At 43.4% G+C, this 20,775-nt stretch overlaps 1 protein-coding gene and 1 long non-coding RNA gene across 3 annotated transcripts in view; both read left to right on the top strand.

Moving 5' to 3' along the window:
- Positions 1-902: 902 nt before the first annotated feature.
- LOC122458931 lies at positions 903-1,906 on the top strand. The gene is made up of 2 exons (XR_006279287.1): positions 903-1,037; positions 1,204-1,906. It is a non-coding gene; the product is annotated as an uncharacterized LOC122458931 (long non-coding RNA).
- A 3,456-nt stretch (positions 1,907-5,362) lies between these two features.
- SH3BP5 (SH3 domain binding protein 5) overlaps positions 5,363-20,775 on the top strand; it is a 59,480-nt gene continuing 44,067 nt past the window's right edge. The window contains exons 1-2 of one of the 2 annotated variants that reach the window (XM_038388411.2): positions 5,363-5,591; positions 7,980-8,042. In XM_038388411.2, coding sequence (XP_038244339.1) covers positions 5,508-5,591; positions 7,980-8,042 — 147 coding nt within the window. In that variant the 5' untranslated portion in view covers positions 5,363-5,507. Of the gene's footprint in view, positions 5,592-6,220; positions 6,353-7,979; positions 8,043-20,775 lie in introns of those variants that run through there. The other variant, XM_043508958.1, reaches the window with a different exon arrangement.

Raw genomic sequence — 20,775 nt, 5'->3', positions numbered from 1 at the left:
AGAATTGTCTCTAAATCAGTTTTTCCAAAGTTTTCCATCAACTGCAAATGGGTTTTTAGTAACCAAATATTCATTAATCAGTCCAGAAAATGCCTGTATAATACTAGTGTCTATATACATACAGGGGCTGTGATGGATCTTTGTTTTGTGTGCTAATTTCATTTCTCAAGTACTTTGGTTGAATTGAGCTCTCAGAAGAAGCATGAACAAAGATATCAATGTACACATGGATTTTTTTTTTAAAAAATATGTAATTTACCACCTGCAAAATCTGTACAAAATCCACCATCGCTATATATATACAACACTACAACAATCACTCAATTTGAACGTAAAAAGCCAAAAATTAAGCACAAGTCATTATTGTGTTTTACTGAGATGTTTCAGGCAGGCTTGGGTTAACCAGTGAGCACTGTTTGATGGGGAGAAAAAAACAAAAAGACTATGATTAGTGCTGTGACTCCATGCACAGGTTGCAATGCCAGTCACTCAAAATTGGCCTGGTCCCCTTTCTCCCTCCCCCCCCAGCCGCCGTATTGTGATGGAGGGATTGCCAGGACAAACCTGGGGGAAAGAACTGGACCCAGGCTGGAAGGGCATCTGGCCTGTGAAGATGGTTATTAGAGCCACATTTAGGGTGAGAACTCGCACTAAAGAAACTGGCTACATGTATTAAGCTTAGTTTGCGTGCTCTGTTTTATTTTCTTTGTAAGATGCCTTGTTCTGTCTGCTACCTTCTTAACTACTTAAAATACACCTGTTATAATTCATTTATTTCTGGTTTACAATAACCCACTTTATGTGATTTCTAAGTGGGGGGGGGGGGTGAGAGGCTGTGCATACCCTCCTCCACACTGAGGGAAGAGGTGAATTTCATATAATTTTGTGTTTATACTCCAAGGGGGGGGTGGACATCTGGATGCTGTAGCAAGCCCCTTAAACTGAGCCTTCCCAGAGTCCGATCTCTGTCTCTCTGTGCAGCTGGGTGTGGCCCTGCCCATGTGCTTGGCTGGAAAAGGCTAGCCCAGCAAGACCAGGTAAAATAGTCTGCTCAGTGGCATCCCAGCACATCAGGTGACATCCCAGGAGGTCCAACCTGTCAGAGGCATCACATACTTAAATCAATAATGAGCATAATTTAGTAATGAAGGGGCAACTTATCTTTCTCTTTGTATTTTTTTTTTCCTTTTGTTTTCTGTTTAGGATTCTGTTCCATGGGCAGCTTTGGTAGGAGTGACAGGAGCAGAGACCTCACTCAAATGGCCTAAAATCTGTCTGTGAGAGGAGAATGAAGCCTAAGCAGTGACTTTCCTCCATCCTTAACCCTGTAGAAGCCTGCCCTTACATATGAAATCTAAGTGGCCGGAGATGCGTGAGTTGTGGGTGGGGGTGGCAAAGCTGAGGAACATCCATGTTAAATAGCAACAGTTTCCAGAAAACCCATGGGAAAATAGTAGTGGGAATTCTGGTCTTGCAGCATTAACTCTGTTTCTGCTCTGGGCTTTGAGACAGTGGGCCAGCATGGCTTCACAGGGAGCCAGGTTGCCATGGGAATGAGAGGGCTCGATGATTGTCATGAAGGATATCTGACACAGATGTCCTGATATCTGTGGGGTTTTTCTCTGTAGATTTCCTTAATTTGCTTCAGTAGGAGTTGTAGATGCTCAGCACTTAGGATCAGGCCATAACTGTTTTTCTTTAATGAAATAGTTTAAAAAAAAAACAAAAAACTGCCACAGCCTTGTGTGGTGCAAAGCTGTCCTAGCAACCTCAAACAGTCCAGCTATGATATGTAGCTGTGTTCTCTTTCTGCTTTTAGGCAGCTTTTATGTCCTCCTCATTGTTTTAGGCTGTTGGTGTCACTTCAAAGGTGTATGGTATTTTAAAATAAAAAGTTTACACCTGGTCCCTCTCTTTTTTTTTTTTTTTTGCTGCATTGTTGTATAAAAGAAGGCTTGAGCATTATTGGTAATTTATCTACTTTTTCACCTTACAAATCTCTGGAATATTATTTTTTATCTTTTCTTTATTTGGTGGAAGAGCAGAGAACAGGAGCGGGAGCTTCCTCAGCCCTCAGTTGTAGGAGTGGTGAATCTCTGGTAAAGAAAATGCTTTCACAAAGGGCCACCCATTTTTGAAAAGACTCTTGTAGGTTGTAAGACAAATAGGAAACTAAAGGATTATTTACCTTAAGTTTGGTTAAGGAAATATGTATGCGTGTGTAAAGAAAGGACCTTATTAGCAAGCAGAAGGAAGGCCTTGAAAATAATAAGGGCCTGTCTTCACATACAGTGCTATAGGGTCACAGCTGCACCATTGCAGCGCTTTAGTGAAGATGCTACTATGCTGGCCAGAGAGCTTTTGTTAGTTAATCCACCTCCCAGAGAGGCAGTAGCAATGTTGGCAGGAGAAGCTCTCCTGTCAACGCAGTACTATCTATGGGGGGGCAGCTAGGTCAGTACAGCTCCATCACTCAGGAGTGTGGATTTTTGACACCCCTGAGCTATGTAGTTTTACCAATATAGGTCTGTTGTGTAGACCTGGCATAAGTTATAGGGCCAGAAGAAATAGTGTAGGGAGGATGTCTGGCTCAAAGAATAACTATTCAGATAAGGGGAAGTTTTTAAAAAGAAGATCTCTGATTGATAGGGATGACTGCAGATGGTTTTAAATTCAGTCCTCCAGGAGAAAAAAAAGGGGTTAAATCAAGAGCTAATACTTCTAGCCAGAGGGTGGGTGGTCCCCAGGGAGAACCTCCTTGCTCATCTAAAGGAGGACCTTTTTTTTTTTTTTTAAATCTATCACAAAAAAAGAGAAAAGGACACAACAAACCTTTTTTCTGTACCACATTACCTTTAAATGATCAGAGATAGGGTTGCCAGGTGTCCAGTTTTTGAGCAGAATGCCTGGTCAAAAAGGGACCCGGGTGGTTCCGGTCAGCACAACTGCCTCGGCTGCTAAAAGTCCAGTTAGCCGTAGTGCCAGTGGAGCAGGAAGGTTCCGTGCGGCTCCTGGGAAGTAGCTGTCATGTCCCTCTGGCTCCTAGGCTCTATATGCTGTCCCTGCCTACAGGTGCTGCCCCACGTGCTTGCTCCACAGCTCCCATGGGCCATTGTTCCTGGCCTATGGGAGCTGCGGGGGCGATGCCTGCAGCCATAGGCACCAACTTCTTCTGGCACCGGTGGGAGCTTGCGCCCCCTGGTCCTTGCCCTGACTCCACCCCCGCCTTGCCCCATCCCAACCCCTTCCCCAATGTCCCTGCCCCAACTCTGCCCCCTCCCTGCCCCTATTGGACTCCTTTTCCCAAATCCCCACCCTGGCCCTACCTCCTCCCCTGAGTTCCCACTCCTTCCCCCCTCCCTCCCTTCCTCCCACAGCTTGTTACGCTGCAAAACAGCTGGTTCGTGGGGGCAAGCACTGGGAGAAGTGGGGGAAGGTGCGCTCAGGGGAGGAGGAAGAGGCAAGCTGAGGTGGGAGGGTGGGGAGCTGCCGGTGGGTGCAGAGCACCCATCAGTTTTTCCCCCTGGGTCCTCCAGCCCTAGAACACCCATGGAGTCAGTGCCTATGCCTGCAGCCTGGGGCAGTGTGTAGAACCCCCTAGCCCTCCCCTCCACTTAGGAGCCAGAGAGACATGCTCCCACTTCCCAGGAGCTGCCTGAGGTCAGTGCCCCCTAGAGCCTGTGCCCCCTAGAGCCTACACCCCCTCCCGTGCCCCTGCCCCAGCTCAGAACCCCTTCCTGCACCCAAAACTCCCTCGAGGAGCTTGCACCCTTTCCTCAGCCTGCTCCCATACTCTGAGCCCTCTGCTCTAGCCCAGATCCTGCTCCTGCACCCCAAGTCCCTCATCCCTAGGCCCATCCTGGTGAAAATGAGCAAGTGGGGTGGGGGGAGAGTGAGTGAGTGAGTGGGGGTGGGGCTTTGGAGAAGGGGCAGGGCAAGGGTGTTCCCTTTTCTGCAATTAGAAAATTGGCAGCCTTAATCAGAGACCAAGAATCTTCCTGGTGTGGACAGAAGGCAAAATGGGTGTGGGAGCTTTGATTTTACTTCTCCTATCTTCAGTTTTTGATCAGAGGAACAAGAGCCAGCATTCCTGCTGCAGCCTCCCATTGCTGTTCCTGCTCTAAGGAGAGAGTGGTTAACTCTACTACCTTCTCACTGGGGTTGTGGTGCTAATCTTGTAATAAACCCAGGACTAACAGAGTACCAAATCAAATGTCAAACAGAGGTCTACACTATGTATGCTTTGCTTTTGCTGTAGTAGCCAGTAGCTTTTTTTAAAAAACACAGCACCCAGGGTTGTAGGACGACGTTCCTTTTTGCTGCCACAATGAAGACAAGCATTGGTTTGGTTTTTGGGGTGGAGTTTATTTGTTGGCTCCATGCCCACGATCCAAAAATTTGTTGGCTCAGCTAACGCCCGCCAGAAACCTCATTTGGACTGAATTTTCAAGGCTTCTCACAAGTGCTTTGCAAAAACATTTCAACCCTCGGAAACCTCACCAGCAAACACCTGGGGGGGGGGGGAAGCCCTGGGATGAGCTAGCCTGGCCCTGCACCTGAAGCCCCTAAGCGTTGTTGGCGGTACCGCAGTTGTGGGGTGCTGATTGTGATGTCACAAAGGTCCATTTGCAAGCGAGGCCTGGACTCAGTGGTTTGAGCATTGGCCTGCTAAACCCAGGGTTGTGAGTTCAATCCTTGAGGGGGCCATTTAGGGATCTGGGGCAAAAATTGGGGATTGTGCCTGCTTTGAGCAGGGGATTGGACCAGATGATCTCCTGAGGTCCCTTCCAACCCTGATATTCTATGATTCTAAACAATTAAGGTCCTGTTTTCAGGGGGGGGGGGTTCCTCAATTAAAAAACAAAACCAAAAGGCCGTGGGCCAAACGAGGCAGGCACCACCGTTTCTCAGGAGCCTGGTTTTCAAAGTTTCCCACAAGGCAGCAGCTGCCCTTTAGGCCAGGGGCAGGAGTGGGGGAGAATGAGTCGGTGCTTCTTTTGGACCGGCTCCTGCGGGGCGGGCTGCTCATCCTCCTCCCTCCCTCTCTCTCTCTCGGTGCCACCTGCCAGGGGCTGGCTCCCTGGCTCTCTTAGCGACGCGGGGCAGAGCCAGGCCCGCGGGGCGAGGCCAGCGGCCCGGCGCTTGGCGAAACCCCCCTGCCGCTCGCCCCCGTTCCCGTTCCCCACGTGAGAAGCAGCCGCACAAAGCAGAAGCGAGAACGCCGCAGGCGGCTGCCCGGGGCGGGCAAGAACACGCGGGGGCGGCGCTTGTCAGCGTGGCGCTGGGCGGGCTGCCTTCGCCCGCTGATTTGGCGGCTGGGCCGGGGCCGGGGGCCGGGGCCGGCGGGCGGGGGAGAGGCGGCGCCCGGCTGACAGCGAGCTGGCGGCAGGCAGGGGGCGTGCGGAGGCGGATTTCCTCCGCGCGGCCGGCGACACCTCCCCGGGGCCCCTTTCCCCGCGCGGCCGCGGGCAGCTGCAGGCGGCGGAGGCAGGTCGGAGTCCGGCCCCATGGAGGGCGCGGGCCGGAGGAGCCGGCCCGAGGAGGCGGATTTCCCCGAGGAGGAGGAGGAAGAGGTGGACCCCAGGATCCAGGTGAGGCAGGAGAGCGAGCCCCGGGGATGCTGCGGAGCGGCGGCAGCCGGGGAGCCGGTGCCGGGGGGTGGCTCAGCCCCAAGCCCGCACGCTTTGGGAGGACGATGCCTGGCCCCGGAGCCAGGGGCCTCAGCGTTGGGGTGGAACGGTCCTGCACGGAGCTGCGATCGCGGGGAGGGGAGGGGGTGATTCTGGTTTTGGGGGGGGAGGAGGTCCCTGCGTTTTGCTCCCCATCCTTGCACAGGTGTCCCCTAGATCTCCTCCGCGTTACCCCCTTACTATTCCGCCCCCCCCCCCCATGGGGCGTGCAGCCGCTGTGCATCTGCCCGCTGAGCTCATTAGGTTTCTGCTGGGGTATTTCTGCGGATGGGTGGAGAGGCTGCTGGAGCACCGGGTGCCTGCCTGCTCCCCTTCGGGAGAGGGGGTTTAAAAGACCCCCCTTTGCCCCCCCTTTTTGTGTGTGCTGGAAAGAAGTCGGCCACCCCACCCCGGATAGGCAGCATTGGGGAGTGGGGCGTTTCTGAGCCTTCCCGGACTTAAAGCAACCTGCCCCCTTTGCAAACCCAAGGGGAAACCTCCTGTGATATTTTGCACAGGCTGCAAGAATACCTGAAGAGCGGTTTCTGCAGTGTGTGTGTGTCTGCACACAGACAAGACAATGCAACTGTGATTTCTTCGGTACCATTCGTACAGGGCGTTTTTCAAAGCGCTGTACAGTAGTTAGAAGACCAGAGCTGAATCATTTGTGGCTTGGCTGTTCAGTAAGATTGGGCTTGGAGGTGGGAAAGAAACATGTTTGAAGCTGAGACCTGAAATAAGATTGTTCGAGGGGGTCATGGTCTCTCTCAGCTTGGTGCCTGCAGCTGAGCAAGGGCATTTGTGAAGTTGAATTAGTATGATTTAAGCTGTTCATGCTAGTTGCTTAAGATTATTATATTTTTCCATTAAAATGTTATCTGCCATGACTCTCTTCCCTTCTTTTAAATTAAAATTCTGACTTTTGCATTTTTTGTTGTGATAAAAAAAATCAAACCTTTCTTGTAAACCTAGAGTAAGGGTATAAAACTCTTAATAATAAAGGTAGGATTTTAATTAAAAAGGAAAACACAGGCTTGAAATACAAAATGTTACTTTCCTTTCCTTTTACCTGTGTTTTTAAAATGCTCCTGAATCTTTTTTTTGTTTTTGTTTTTTGAACAAAGCTCCCCGTCTTCCTCCTGTCCCACCTCAAATTCATGCCCTGACCAACTGCTTAGTGGAAAGATCAGTGTGGCCATAATCCTGCAAAGACCTACGCACAGGCTTAATTTTATGCACTGAGTATTTCCTTGGATTACTGGCTGTGTGTAAAAAGAAAAGGAGTACTTGTGGCACCTTAGAGACTAACAAATTTATTTGAGCATAAGGTTTCATGAGCTACAGCTCGTGAGCTACCGAAAGCTTATGCTCAAATTTGTTAGTCTCTTTTGGTAGCTCATGAGCTGTAGCTCATGAAACCTTATGCTCAAATAAATTTGTTAGTCTCTAAGGTGCCACAAGTACTCCTTTTCTTTTTGCGAATACAGACTAACACAGCTGCTACTCTGAAACCTGTCATCTTTTCATTGTGACCAGATTAATTAATGTAATTTGGTGGAAAGTCACTCAATAGTTGATCAATTCATGATGGGGGTCTTTTTGTACAATTCAACATTGAGGGCCAAATTCTGATACTACTTTTGCAGAAAGAGGGTATTGGTGTAACTGCTTCTAATGTATTGCAAGAGGATACATTTTTATACTTACTGTCTTCGTATGTGCCTGTTTCTGTTACAGTATTAACACTATCTTCTAATCCTTGTCTTTGTGCCTTTGTCTGTGTTTATACCTCCTTCCCTACCACTGTGAAGACAAATGGCCTTATCTTAAAAACTGTCTTACTAGGAACTAGCTGATATTAGCCATGTTCTTTTAAGACACAGATTGTATGTCTTATTTGTTAATACTAAATAAGAATAACCCAAAGCAAGAACTGTACTTCATTAAAACGAGAATATGAGCAAAGTTTCTCCGCCTGTTTTTCTCTTTCCTGAGTAGCTGAATGCTGAGCCTAGGTGGTAAACGCACAGACTTTTAAGGTTAAGAAGGGACCATTGTGATAATCTAGTCTGACCTCGGGCACGTTGCAGACCATAGAATCTCACCCACCCACTCCAATAATAGACCCATAACCTCTCGCTGAGTTCCTCCAAATGTCTCAAATCTCTGTTTTCATTTAACATTCCAGCCAGAGCCCTAATGTGCTTGCTTTGGGGGATGCCAGATGACACATAATAGAATCTTTCCTCCTTCTCTGTCATGTTGGTGTCTGATTTCTCAGTGCATGTCTGTGTTTTTGCTCTTTTCTAGGGGGAACTGGAAAAGTTAAATCAATCCACAGATGACATCAATCGAAGAGAAACTGAACTTGAGGTACAGAGCTACTTCTCATACTGTCCTTTTGTGTAAACAGGCTTCCATGAGAAATATCTTTATATTAATGGGTACGGGATTGTCCGATGCTCGGTGATTGTTTGACACCAGGTACCTGATGAATGACTCTGAAACAGTAGATATCTGGGTTTGAGCTGAAGTGGGTCAATTGTAAAGGGATGCTGTGAGATTAAAAAACACATTTAAAAAGAGAATTTCTTAGTTTAGATGATTGAAGTTGAGCATGGTTTAAAAATAATTTCACTGTTTTCTATATTTTTACTTTTTGTTTTTCATTAATGTTAGTCAGTGAAAATACACTCACTAGTTAGCCCTTCATAATGAAAGTCTCTCCAATTTTTTTTCCACTAGTCAGTTTCACTTATGTCCTCACTTTCTGGCTCTTAAGTGGGAGAAAGTTTCTACGTTTGGGTTGCAAATATTGCAAAAAAAGGTTTTAAATCCAAATAAAATGTCTTAATGGATTTTTAAGTCCCTAGTACTAGGTTCTGTACAACTTTTTAAAAACTAGAATTTAATTTTTGTACCTAAACTACCTGCCACTTTCTTTATTAGCCACAAATGAAAATGAAAGCCTGCAATAGCATAAGATGGCTGTGCAGATGGAAAAAAATCAACATAAAATAAATGATGCAAAAGGATCACTTAATTATATTCCACTATATTATGTAAATCTGTTTAATTCTGGATGTTACGTTTCACTTTAATTTTGTAAATGATTATTACATTTTAAAAATACAACTTTAAGTACCTATCCTGTAAATTAAAAATCGTAACATTAAAAAAAAGTACTGCCCCAGAGTATGTCTCTTTTAGCCGTCAAAGGTGTGGGCCGAGACAAATATATTTTGGGGTATATCTTTTGCTTTCTGTTGTGACTTCTTCTTAATTTATGGGATGGGGTCCAGAACACACTATGGGGACCTCTAGTTGTATGTCATTTGAATTTTAAAATACAAAATTACAGTGAAATGTAACATTCAGTGTTGAGTCGACTTGCAAAGTTCTATAGTAAATAAATGATCCTTTCACATCAGACACTTATGCTTTTGTCCTCTATCTGCACAACTATCTTGCTGGAAATGGCCCACCTTGATTATCACTACAAAAGGTTTTCATCCCCCCCGCCCTCCTCCTGCTGGTAATAGCTCATCTTAAGTGATCAGGTTTCAGAGTAGCAGCCGTGTTAGTCTGTATTCGCAAAAAGAAAAGGAGTACTTGTGGCACCTTAGAGACTAACAAATTTATTAGAGCATAAGCTTTCGTGAGCTACAGCTCACTTCATCGGATGCATTCATCGTAATGCATCCGATGAAGTGAGCTGTAGCTCACGAAAGCTTATGCTCTAATAAATTTGTTAGTCTCTAAGGTGCCACAAGTACTCCTTTTCTTAAGTGATCACTCTCCTTACAGTGTGTATGATAACACCCATTGTTTCATGTCCTCTGTGTATATAATTCTCCCCACTGTATTTTCCACTGAATGCATCTGATGTGAGCTGTAGCTCGTGAAAGCTTATGCTCAAATAAATTTGTTAGTCTTTAAGATACCACAAGTACTCCTTTTCTTTTTACGTTTTTCAGGCTTTCATTTTCTGTCTGTGGCTATTAAGTCTGTAAATCATAAAGAATGTATTGGTGAATACAATTATCAGTGGTACAGAGAGCTACTTATGTCATGCAGAATGATTAATTCTGAAGTTGAAATATACTTTTAAGTAGCTCTGCAGCTTGATTTTAAATTTCACAAGTAAGCTTTTAATCCAATATATAAATAGTCAGTTCATCCGAACAGCCACCAGTTAAATGGTCTCGAGTAGTACTGGCTATTAGCAAATTTTTGCAGTCTCCTTATTTCATGCTGATGCATTGAAATTGAATGACAACATTACTATGAATGGTGGTTTGAATTTCATTAGACCTGTGGTACAGCATATTATACCACAGGTGGAACAGTAGTATTGAACCACAACCTGTAAACGCTTATACATGTGATAGTCCCATGGACTTCAGTGGGACTACTCACCTGGCTAAATTATTCATGTGTGTAAGTGTATTCACAACCTAGAAACTTGCTGCTACTGTCCTTAGTCTGGTTGAGCTATGCTTGTAGCAAACTTGCTGAACTCTAAAGCTTAAATTCATCCCTGGTCTACTGACATTGTTGGAATTAAATAAGAGAGACATTTTAACATAAGGGTTAACACAATTTCTGCCCCTTCCCCTTATTTATTATAAGACGCATTCAATTTCAAACATCGTAGGAAACAGTTGTCATAGGCTTTCTGCTTTGAGTAGACACTCGTTCAGGGTTATGTCTGTAATGCTTATTGCAAGTAGTGTGTGTTTGAATTCTTATTGACATCATGTCTCTGTGAAAGAGTCTCCTTCAACAAAAAACCTTCTTACATTGATGCCAGTATATGTAATATTAGGCAATCAAGTAATCTTTGATCCCAGAATTTTCATTTTTCTTGATCTGTTTAAACTTGTGACAGTTGACTGTCACAAGCAAGTAATCGCTGACATTTTATGTGCACGATGACAAAATTGGTCCATGTAAGATATATTTATATATATTTTTTATTTAGAACGCCTAAAAAATTATACTTAGAAAATCCTAATATCCACACTAAACAACAGGAAAAAAAAATCTACAAAGTTGCCTCGTAGGTTTAAATCCGCGGTGAACTCTGGGGAAGAGAGATGATCTCAGTCCGAAATTTGAGAGTGTCATTCTACTTCAAGGACCCTTCAAGAGAGGGTGGAACTGCATTTGGAGCTTTTGTTTGTTACCTGAGGGAGAGAAAACACCCATTCTGTTGCTGCCTCTTCCTAGTTTGGGATAGCAGTTTCTACTGCTGTTTTAGAAATGACCTGGTTTAAATATTTAGATGACAAGAGAAAGATGGCAGAATATTTCTGCTTAAACAGACAGTGGAATTATATTTATCCTAGTCCTCCTTTCGTTTTTCAAATTTGCCAGCTACTGCCCTAACAACTTCAGTGGAAGTGAACATAGACCCTTATCTCCACTGAAAACAATGGGTCTCAGCACAGATGCAGGAGTCTGTGCAAGCAGATCTCACTGCAGGTTTGGAGCCTGAGTTTGTTCTCCTTACTAGCTGGAGTCTTGCATGTTTCCTCCAGTATTCAACTCTTGCAGCACTGACCTTTCCCAGACTATCAGCCAAAAGAAGGGGCATACTTAAATAAACTTGCAGTTTCCAAGGGGCAACAGGTTTTTCCACAGCTACTGCTGTACTTGGGAATGCTCCCCCTTTCCTGAGCTGTTTTGGAGAGGGGAGGGGGATGGAGTCCCAAATAAACTTACTCTTGGGACTAACCCACCGTTATTACATTGAGTGTTGATTTATGAATAGTGCTCCAGTTCCAGGTCACTGAAACATCTTTATGGTCCTGGTGCTTTTATTGATAAGATCTGCACTGTTCTGTATCTTGTAAAATCAGCTATTATGGAAATAGTGGTTTTGACTGGTTTTAACTTAAAATGTGCAACAGTGTACGACTTCATATACGCAGAAAAGATTGAGCCCTAAGCATCTAAGGCAAACCTCAGGAAGAAGGGAATTTCACGCTGAAATATTAACTGACTAGATGCCCACTTGATGTTCTTTATGACCATTTTATTTTATGTATTTACTTACATATCAGTTTCCTTTGGTATATTTAAATCCTGATCCTGTAAGTGGGCCTATGTAGGTGGACCCATATGCCAATGCAGAACTGCACTGACGTTGGTGGGACTCCACAGGTTTAAGGGATTGCCTTCAGAGAACAGGCTGCAAGATGAGTACCAAAGTGAATGTGTGGGGAGACTGTATCCTTATTTAAGGCATACCATTTTGGACTTTAGGTTAATTCTTGTTAGTCCAGTCATTGCTGATGGGTTACTTAACTTACATCAAGGAAGTGAAGTTTGTCTTGTAAGTTGCATAATTCTCAGTGTTAAGTATTCCAGAAATAATCAGAAAAAGCAATTTGCTAGATATGCCTTTTTTAAAGGCCTACAGAAAAATGTGGTGATGTGTTGTGTGGCTTGATTCACTATTGATATGCAGGAAGGATGGCTTTGTGGGTGAGTCAGTGGTTGGGATCTTATGAATTCTGGGTTCTATAACTGGTTCTGCCACAGACTTTCTGTGTGACCTTGAGCAAATAACTGAAGCCCTGATTATCCCCCTCTCCCCCCAAGTGTAGTGAACACATCCAGTTCTCATGGACTGTAAAGGAGGTTACAGATGCTGACTGCCTCTGAAATTCAGGCATTAATCTCTGTGCCTCTGGTCCTTATCTATAAAATGGCAATAATACTTCTTCTCTACCTCACAGGAGCGTTATAGGGGTAAATTCACTGATGTTTGTAAGGTGCTGAGAAACTATGTTGATGGAAGGGATGGACCCACAAGTACTCAGCTGCTTGATGTAGAGACAGCGCTGTTCATTCCAGAGAGCCAGTAAGAGGAACAGCCTGTCTATTATTTTAGCAGCTGAGCCCCACTTCAGTTCTTATCCAATAAAGTAATTACATAACCAAGCAAGCAAGGGATAGGATTTAGAAGGGTGTGGGTGTAAATGCTGTGAAGTCATTTTCAGTGGCTTTATCAGTTCTGTGAGGTGGTGAATAAGTATACCGTTTGCCCTCTCAACTACCCCCATTTAAACCTTGGGGAAATACCTTGACCTAATAATGGCTACTGATAAAGTGCATTCAGGATTTTTTTTTTAGTCTTATAAAGGGCACCAGGTTGCTGATAGTTACATGCTGGATTAATTAATGTACCGCCTATTAATGAATCTGTAATTAGGATTGTTTTAAAATCTATACCTCTGCTCTCACACCGTGGAACGCTGAACGTTACTGATGCAGCAAAGAATTATGGTGATCCTGAAAGCGATTTAACACTTGGCTTCTCTAATATTCTTGTTAATATTTGAAACCTCCGTGAAGAGGCGGGGGAGCCTGCTGTAAATATCTGAAAGTGGCGATAGGAATATAAATCAGACAAAGACAAGTTAGAGCACTGCCTTATTACTTTGGGGGCTTTCTTCCTGGGTCTTAGAAATGCTGTGTCCTCCTGTCCCCAAAATCAGAATCATAAACTATTTTAATGAATGTGTGTATTCCATAGTATGGAACACATTCACTACGTAAAAGGATGCCCTTGATAAACTCTGAAAAGTACGATGCCGGTATGAAAGACTCAACTGACCCACAGGTGGCACTGCACCAGCACCGTGACATAAATACAACAAACCACCACCGGATCCTAACAATCCAAATTGTGTCTTGCGTTGGTAGCATGATCTCTTGCACTGCGGTAGCTAAAGCCTTACCAGCTTCTCTTAAATTCTGTGTAGGGGATTAATGCTCCATGAAAATGTGGGAGTAATAGTGCTGCATTCAGCCATGCACGCTACAAGCAGGCACTGTGCAGGCTCTTCTACCCAAGCTTGCCAATGTCCTCTAATCCTTCCTGGCCTGCAAGATCCCTTGCTATTTTTAGTCCTGGGCTTCTTTAGAGAGACTGCCAATCATCCTGAATTGTAGGTAGCCTTTGTGCTGGTCACAGTTAGAGAGCTGGGATGCACATCAACAAAATTGCTTTTCACTTGTGCATTTGAACTCTTCTGCAAAGATGAAAGGCTAATGCACTAAACTCTCTGTGCCTTGGAGGAAAAATCTTTTGTCAACAATTTTATTATAAAATTCTTTTTCTCCTCATTTTTGAACTTGTTTTTGGGGTGAGGGTTTCGATTCTTCAGGTGGGAACTTGCTGTACAAAATTTTAGGCTAGGATCACTGCACCCCCTCCAAATTTTAGAAAGGTTGCTTATCAGCTGTGGCTGGTTTGATTAATGTGCAGAGCTTGTATGTGCCTGCTGTAAGAGCTCATATCTTCAGAGACAGTATCATTTTTGTCAGTGCTTATATGCAGCATTTTCACAAGAACCTAGAAAATGGCCCAGTTGAGAGCTCGGTGTCTGTGACTTGTGTCCCCTGTTTGCTAGCTCTTTGGCGAGCATGAGGCGTGGTGAGATAGCTGTAGAATAGAATTTGTGAAAAGTTCACGTATTCAAAAATATGGAGTAGATGAAAAAGGGAAGGGGTGTGCGTGCACCTTCTAACTTCAGCCCCCTCAAGCTCTTTCTGATATTCCATTTGTTAGCAGTGGAAATGGACAACAGGCATCTGCACATGGACTTCTCTTTACTTGTACAGTCAGAAATAGAAGGCAAAGAGTGATTTCTTTCTGACCACCCCTTCTGGAAAGAACCATTGCCCAAGAAAGCCAGATGGTTTTTCAGCCTGACCCACCCCCGCTGAAGCAGAAGTGTGCTGCTGGCATGGAGAGTTAATAAAAAAGAGTGCTTAGAAAGACCACCCAATTTCTCCTTTTTTTATAAAACTAAACTTCAGCTTGGTAGTGGGCCCTGCCTGCAACACTTTGTGGGGCTGGAGGCTACAAGGGGATCCCCCAAATCCCTATTTTCTAGCTGGGAAAGGAATAGATCACTGGGTGAGTCAGGTGACATCTTCATCTCATTTAAAAAATTAAGTATTAAGGATTGATTGTTTTCTTTTGAAGGGCTGGCAGTTGTATACTCTCCACATGATTTAGTAAAATACAAACCAGACAGCAAGGACCTTGATAAACAATTTGATGATGATCTGAGTTTTCATAGGCCAGATTTTCAGTGTTAGGAATGAACAAATGTTTGTGTCTAATGTAGATGTGCAGATACTAGGCAGGCATGCAAATTGGGTACACCTGGAATTTGTGGGCATAAGTTAGGGAGATATTTGTATGTCCCTAACCTTGAAGGGTTGATCTTAAATATCATAGCAGCATTAGCTATCTGTAGCATGGGAAAACAGAATGAATGTTTCCCCTGGCCCTTGGAAATTTACTGACTGCAAGATACGTTCAGGGTTAGGGTTACTTTACAGCCGTGTAACAGATTCCTTCCTACTGGATAATGGGTTGTCAAGAGGATACTAGTTTCTGCATACTGAGTTGTGAAGAGGATATTGTAGCCCCAGCATTTGAAGTCCAGATGAAACTCTGAGCAATGAGTGAGTGAGCTGAGCCCCTTCCTCTCCCTCAACTGCAAAGATGTAGCAAATTGCATTCCACAGAGCTTTAAATTTTAAACTGCTTTTAAACACTGCATTTGAAAATACACTCTGCCTGAAGGGCAGGAACTGAAGTTTGCCTGTCTTCTGGAATCTAACTCCAAACCTCGCTTGTTGGCATTTGCATCAGAAGGGAACAAAAGCATATTTGATCCTCTTAACAGCTGCTACGTAAGTGCAAAATAGTATTTTATTTTGGGGAGGGGTCAAGTGGGGAGCCTTCTGTCTGAACAGTTTGTCAGATATGGTCCTCTGTTGTAGTTCAAAAACAACAAGGAGTTCTTGTGGCACCTTAGAGACTAACGCATTTATTTGGGCATAAGCTTTCGTGGGCTAAAACCCACTTCATCAGATGCATGGAGCGAAAAATACAGTGAGCAGTATAAATATTACAGTACATGAAAAGATGAGTTGCCTTACCAAGTTGGCGGTCAGTGCTAATGAGGCCAATTCAATTAAGGTGGAAGTGGCCTATTCTCAACAGTTGACAAGAAGGGGTGAATATCAAGAGAGGGAAGGGTTTCAGAGTAGCAGCCGTGTTAGTCTGTATTTGCAAAAAGAAAAGGAGTACTTGTGGCACCTTAGAGACTAACAAATTTATTAGAGCATAAGCTTTTGTGAGCTACAGCTCACTTCATCGGATGAAGTGAGCTGTAGCTCAGGAAAGCTTATGCTCAAATAAATTTGTTAGTCTCTAAGGTGCCAAGAGAGGGAAAAGTACTTTTGTAGTGCTAATGAGGCCTATGCAATCAAGGAAGACGTCGCCCATTTCCAACATTTGACAAGAAGATGTGAGCATCAGTGAGGGAAAACTACTTTTTGTAGTGACCCATCCATTCACCCATTGTAGTTCAATAGCAGAACAAAGAAGCAGTTATTGGAACAGTCTGCTTTTCAAAAAGGGTATTCCAACAGCAGCATGTGTTGGGTAGAAGACTGGCATGCTCCCCAAAGCTACACTTCTAGAATCTCTCTATTGGGCAAGGGGTAGAGGGGAGGGAGCTAAGGAATTCTTAGTGGGGAACTGCTAGGACAGTAAATATTCCTTTTGTGTTGAAAAGTAAACTCCAGTTGTCCTCATTTGATACATATTGGTGCAGCACTTGCCAGTTTTAGTTCCGTGTGTCCTGTAATGCAGTGGCTCTCAACCTTTCCAGACTACTGTACCTGGCTTTCAGGAGTCGGATATGTCTTGAGTACCCCCAAGTTTCACCTCACTTAAAAACTATTTGCTTACAAAAACAGACGTAAAAATACAAAAGTGTTACAGCACACTGTTACTGAAGCATAGCTTACAATATTTATATTCCTAAGGTACCACAGGGACTCCTCCTTGTTTTTGCTGATACAGACTAACATGGCTACAACTCTGAAACCTGTTACTTTCTCATGTTTACCATATAATTATAAAATAAATCAATTGGAATATAAATATTGTACTTGCATTTCAGTGTATAGTATAGAGCAGTATTAAACAAGTAATTATCTGAATGAAATTTAAGTTTGTACTGACTTTACTAGTGCTTTTTATGTAGCCTATTGTAAAACTAGGCAACTACCTAGATGATGAACCACTGCTGTGTTTCTAGCTATTAAGTGCTCCAAGTGTGAAGAGCTAGGTTTTGACCCTTTCCTTCACATCTCTACACCCATAACGCATATAGAAACAAGACACCTTGATTTCTGTTGAAACTTCAGGACAAACTTCTTACAGTTTCAATTGAAAAAAGGAGAGAAAGAGAATGAAATGTTACACAGTTACTTAAAAATCACACTCTTATCTGAAATATTGTTATTCTACTATCCTTACGAGGAACATTGAAGGATAGTAGGATAACATTTGGCAGACTCTCTTTCCAAAAGAGACTGGAGGAAAAAGTCTGCTTTGCTCGGCTTGTTTACTTTGGCATTTGAGCAAACTCTGTACAGTTAGCTTTACTGTTGTCCATTCTGTGTAGTTTGCCCTGTTTTATGCGCAGGGCATAGCATACCAATCGGAGAGGGGAAAAACATGTAGTTGTAAAACCATAAAAAATTGTCAGGGTGACTCGTGAGCATGGATAGTACCTGAAACGGCAGAGACACTACTTTGAACACTACTTTTAACTGATCAGATTTCAAGTTGATGAAATATTTTAATTATTTTTTACAAGGAACCGAAAGACCGAATATAGATGGGGAGAAAGAACTTAATCTCTGTGGGTTTCGTCTGAGCAGCCTTGCAGCACTCACAGCTCCTGTGACTGCTTTGCCGTGTGCCCCGTGCTGAAGCATTACAGTTCTTTCACTTCCTTTCCCCAGCAAACATAGGCTAGGGCATTAGATAGAAGCAGAAGAGGTATCTTGCGGTTAAACAAGGTAAATGCAAAACGTGTACACCTACAGGACAGTGATGGCAGCTGGTCATGGAGAGCAAGACAACAGATAATTTGGAGGTGCAGGTGAAGAAGAGTCCTCCCAGTGCATGTGATAGGCCTGTCTGGTATATCTGTCTCAGGTATTTATATTGCCCCCTTGACCATAGTATCTGAGCACCTCAGAATCTTTACTGTGTTTATCCTCACAACACCTGTGGGTTGGGGGGGCGGGGAGTGCTATGATCCCCATTGGAAAGACAGGGAACTAAGGCAGAGAGGAACTAAGTGATTTGCCCATGGGCACATGGGAAGTCTGTGGCAGAACAGAGACTTGCGTCTGGGTGTCTCAGGACCCAGGCTAATGCCTCAAGTGCTGGATCATCTTTCCTGTGCAATGGATCTAAGTGCTTGGAATACCTATCCGTTCACATAAGTTCTCCGGATGTTGAGCAAACTCACCATGTGTTTCATAGCACTTCTGAGCAAGCCTGGTCAGTGCTTCTGCCCACTCCAGTTCAATTCAAACTGTGGCAGAGCTGGTGTCAGTGGGAAGTGCAGTTGTTGCAGCTGCACTAGTTCAATTGGTCTGTCAGCACAGTTGGATGGTACTCCTCTATGCCCTTCACAGGCAGTTCTGACAGAAGGGGATGGAGCCTGTGCTCTCATTGCATGTCCCTGCTCTGGGGAGCTGTGCCTGGAACTTTGGGCAGGTGGTATAGCAGCTGTTGGGGGAGTGGAATCAGTTTAGGTTAACTGTCTGGCTAGTGTGGACGCACTGAACTGCCGAGACAAACAGTGCTACAGTTGCTTAGCTGAAACATTTAACATGGAAGTGCCTCTCATGTTGACAGAGCTAATGAAAAGTGAAAGTAGAGTGTGGGAATGAAATGGAGGGGTGGTAACCTCTCTGGGAGCTAGTGGTTCTTTGGGTTTTGCATTGTGGTGTGATCTGGTCATTTTGTGTTAGCTTGAGAAAATGATTAGAAACCTTTGCTAATGATCAAGGCACGTAAAAGATGAGTCTGCTGATTATTTTATCATTCAGAAGAAAGTTGAACATGCAGAATTAGGATCTTCCATTTCTGATTAACAGAAACTTGAGGACATATTCTGGTTAAAATGGGCTGTCTGATAAACCATGGGGTTTAAAAACAATTATCACTTAACATAGATACCACCAACTTTCTCTTATTGATCAAAATTTCATGTGGGGTCCTCATCGTGGGTGCCTTTTTAAAACAAGACCCCAATCATCAGAGTACTTGAGCATGTGTGTATTTTACCTATTGACTTGAATGGGACAATTCACAGGGGTTAAGCTAAGCATGTGCTTAAGTGTTTGCAAGATCTATGCCTAAGGTGCCAATTAGAGAGGCTCTTGTTACAGCACAGTAATTAGGAGGTGCTTCATCGGTTACAGATCTGTGGCTTCTCACCAGATTTGCTCTTGGTTTGACAGTTCCATGCTGTTTTTTATTCCATGTGGTGATGGTCGCATTCCCTTCCCTAAGGGATGAGAGTACATATAATTAGAACATGAATAAAACTGGGGAAGGTCTCAATGCACAAATTAGTCATTATAAGAAGTTGCTGTTGACAGTTTTCTTCCTTCCAAGAGTATTTTTTATGGACCTAAAAATGAGGCTGTTTGAACTAGATGCTGTGAGGGTATCTTCACATGCTGTGAGGGTCTCTTCACATTTTAACACACAGTCTTCCCCGCCCCCATCTGAAAATCTGGGAAAAGTGAAAATAAGCCCAATTAACTATGTCACTTAGAAATGAGTTTTTAATGGTAGGTTTCCCAGCAGGGCAAGAACATTCTCTCCCCCCACCCCTCTAAATATGCTTCGCTATTTAAAAGTAATTTTCGTGCAATGAATTCATCAAAACTCCTAAAGCAATTTAATTTCCCCCATTTGTGAAGCTCACATTGTGAGTAGTGAACCATATAAAATCCATTAGTCTAATTAGAAATGCTGTAATTTGTTTAACTCTTCTGGTTCAGAAGCTTGCTTATTTCATACACATATTGTCTGACCATTATCTCATGATGCAGTTTGATACTAACACTTTTCCCCAAGAAAAGAGACTTAAGCTAGATCAGAGTTATAAAATAGAATGGAACTGTTAAAATACTAAATTAACATTGGCTGTTGCCACATTAGCCATATAAATATTATTTTAAAGTAGATCAGAATACTTTAAGATGCCAAAACTATTAACATGGGGACAAAAAATTATGCTATTGATCCTGTTAGGATTTTAGATAACACTGAAAATCAACCATAATTGGGTGTACTAAAGATGCATTTTAATAATTTGTTTTGAATCTTTCCCTTCTGCCTCTATAAATGTCAAGTGTTAGCCTGCAATCTTTTTTTTTTAAATCTTGGCAATGAATATATAACTTCGTATTCTAGAAATTTTAGGAAAAAAGGAAACAGGATCTGAATTAGACAGAGCTCTAAGCCAGCTGCTTTCAGTTAATCAAAATGTCACTCCAGCAGTGTGCCTAAATCCTTCTTTCTAATTGCAAGGTTTATCATGAGCTCACATGGTCCTTGTTCTTGGTCCCTTTAAATATAGAGCCAGATTCCAATCTCAGTTACATCTGTCAGTCTGGAATAACTGAGTTATGCTGGATGCTGAAATCAGAATCGGATCCATTCTGTTTAAAAAATAAAAAAAATAAGAGGTGATCGGAATCATTCTTCTGTTCCACTTATCTAATTATAAAGAGGGCTAAATCAGTTTGGGAATGACAGGAGAAGTTCTGGCTTTCTTAAATATAAAAGAATAACAGTCAAATGGGAAGCAACCATCTTCACTAACTGATGCAATAGAACCGAAAAGGTTGGCTTTCATGACAGAAAACTGAATTGAAAACTCTACAGAGATGTTTTTGGAAGGGTGTGTTTTAAATCAACTTTTTTGGTCTGAAAATTAGCATATAAGCTCTTTAAATGTTTCTGGTGCTTTCTCCTGGAGAAAGCAGGTCCTTGGAATCCTAGTTTCTATTGTAAAATGGTGCCCTTGCTGTGAAATACCATGAAGGGCTTTCAGTTTCTGCTGTAGTTTGACAGTTGAGAGATCTCAGCACAACCTGGGATTGGGCCATGAGATGGCAGAACCCACTGTGACCCAGTTCCAGTTTACAGAGTAGAGATGCTCAAAGAGGGGACCAGAATTCTGAA

The sequence above is a fragment of the Dermochelys coriacea genome, chromosome 2, assembly GCF_009764565.3.
Source record: "Dermochelys coriacea isolate rDerCor1 chromosome 2, rDerCor1.pri.v4, whole genome shotgun sequence".
Lineage (NCBI taxonomy): Eukaryota > Metazoa > Chordata > Testudines > Dermochelyidae > Dermochelys > Dermochelys coriacea.
The sequence above is the reverse complement of the archived record's forward strand: the minus strand, read 5'-3'. Positions and strand labels throughout refer to the sequence as shown.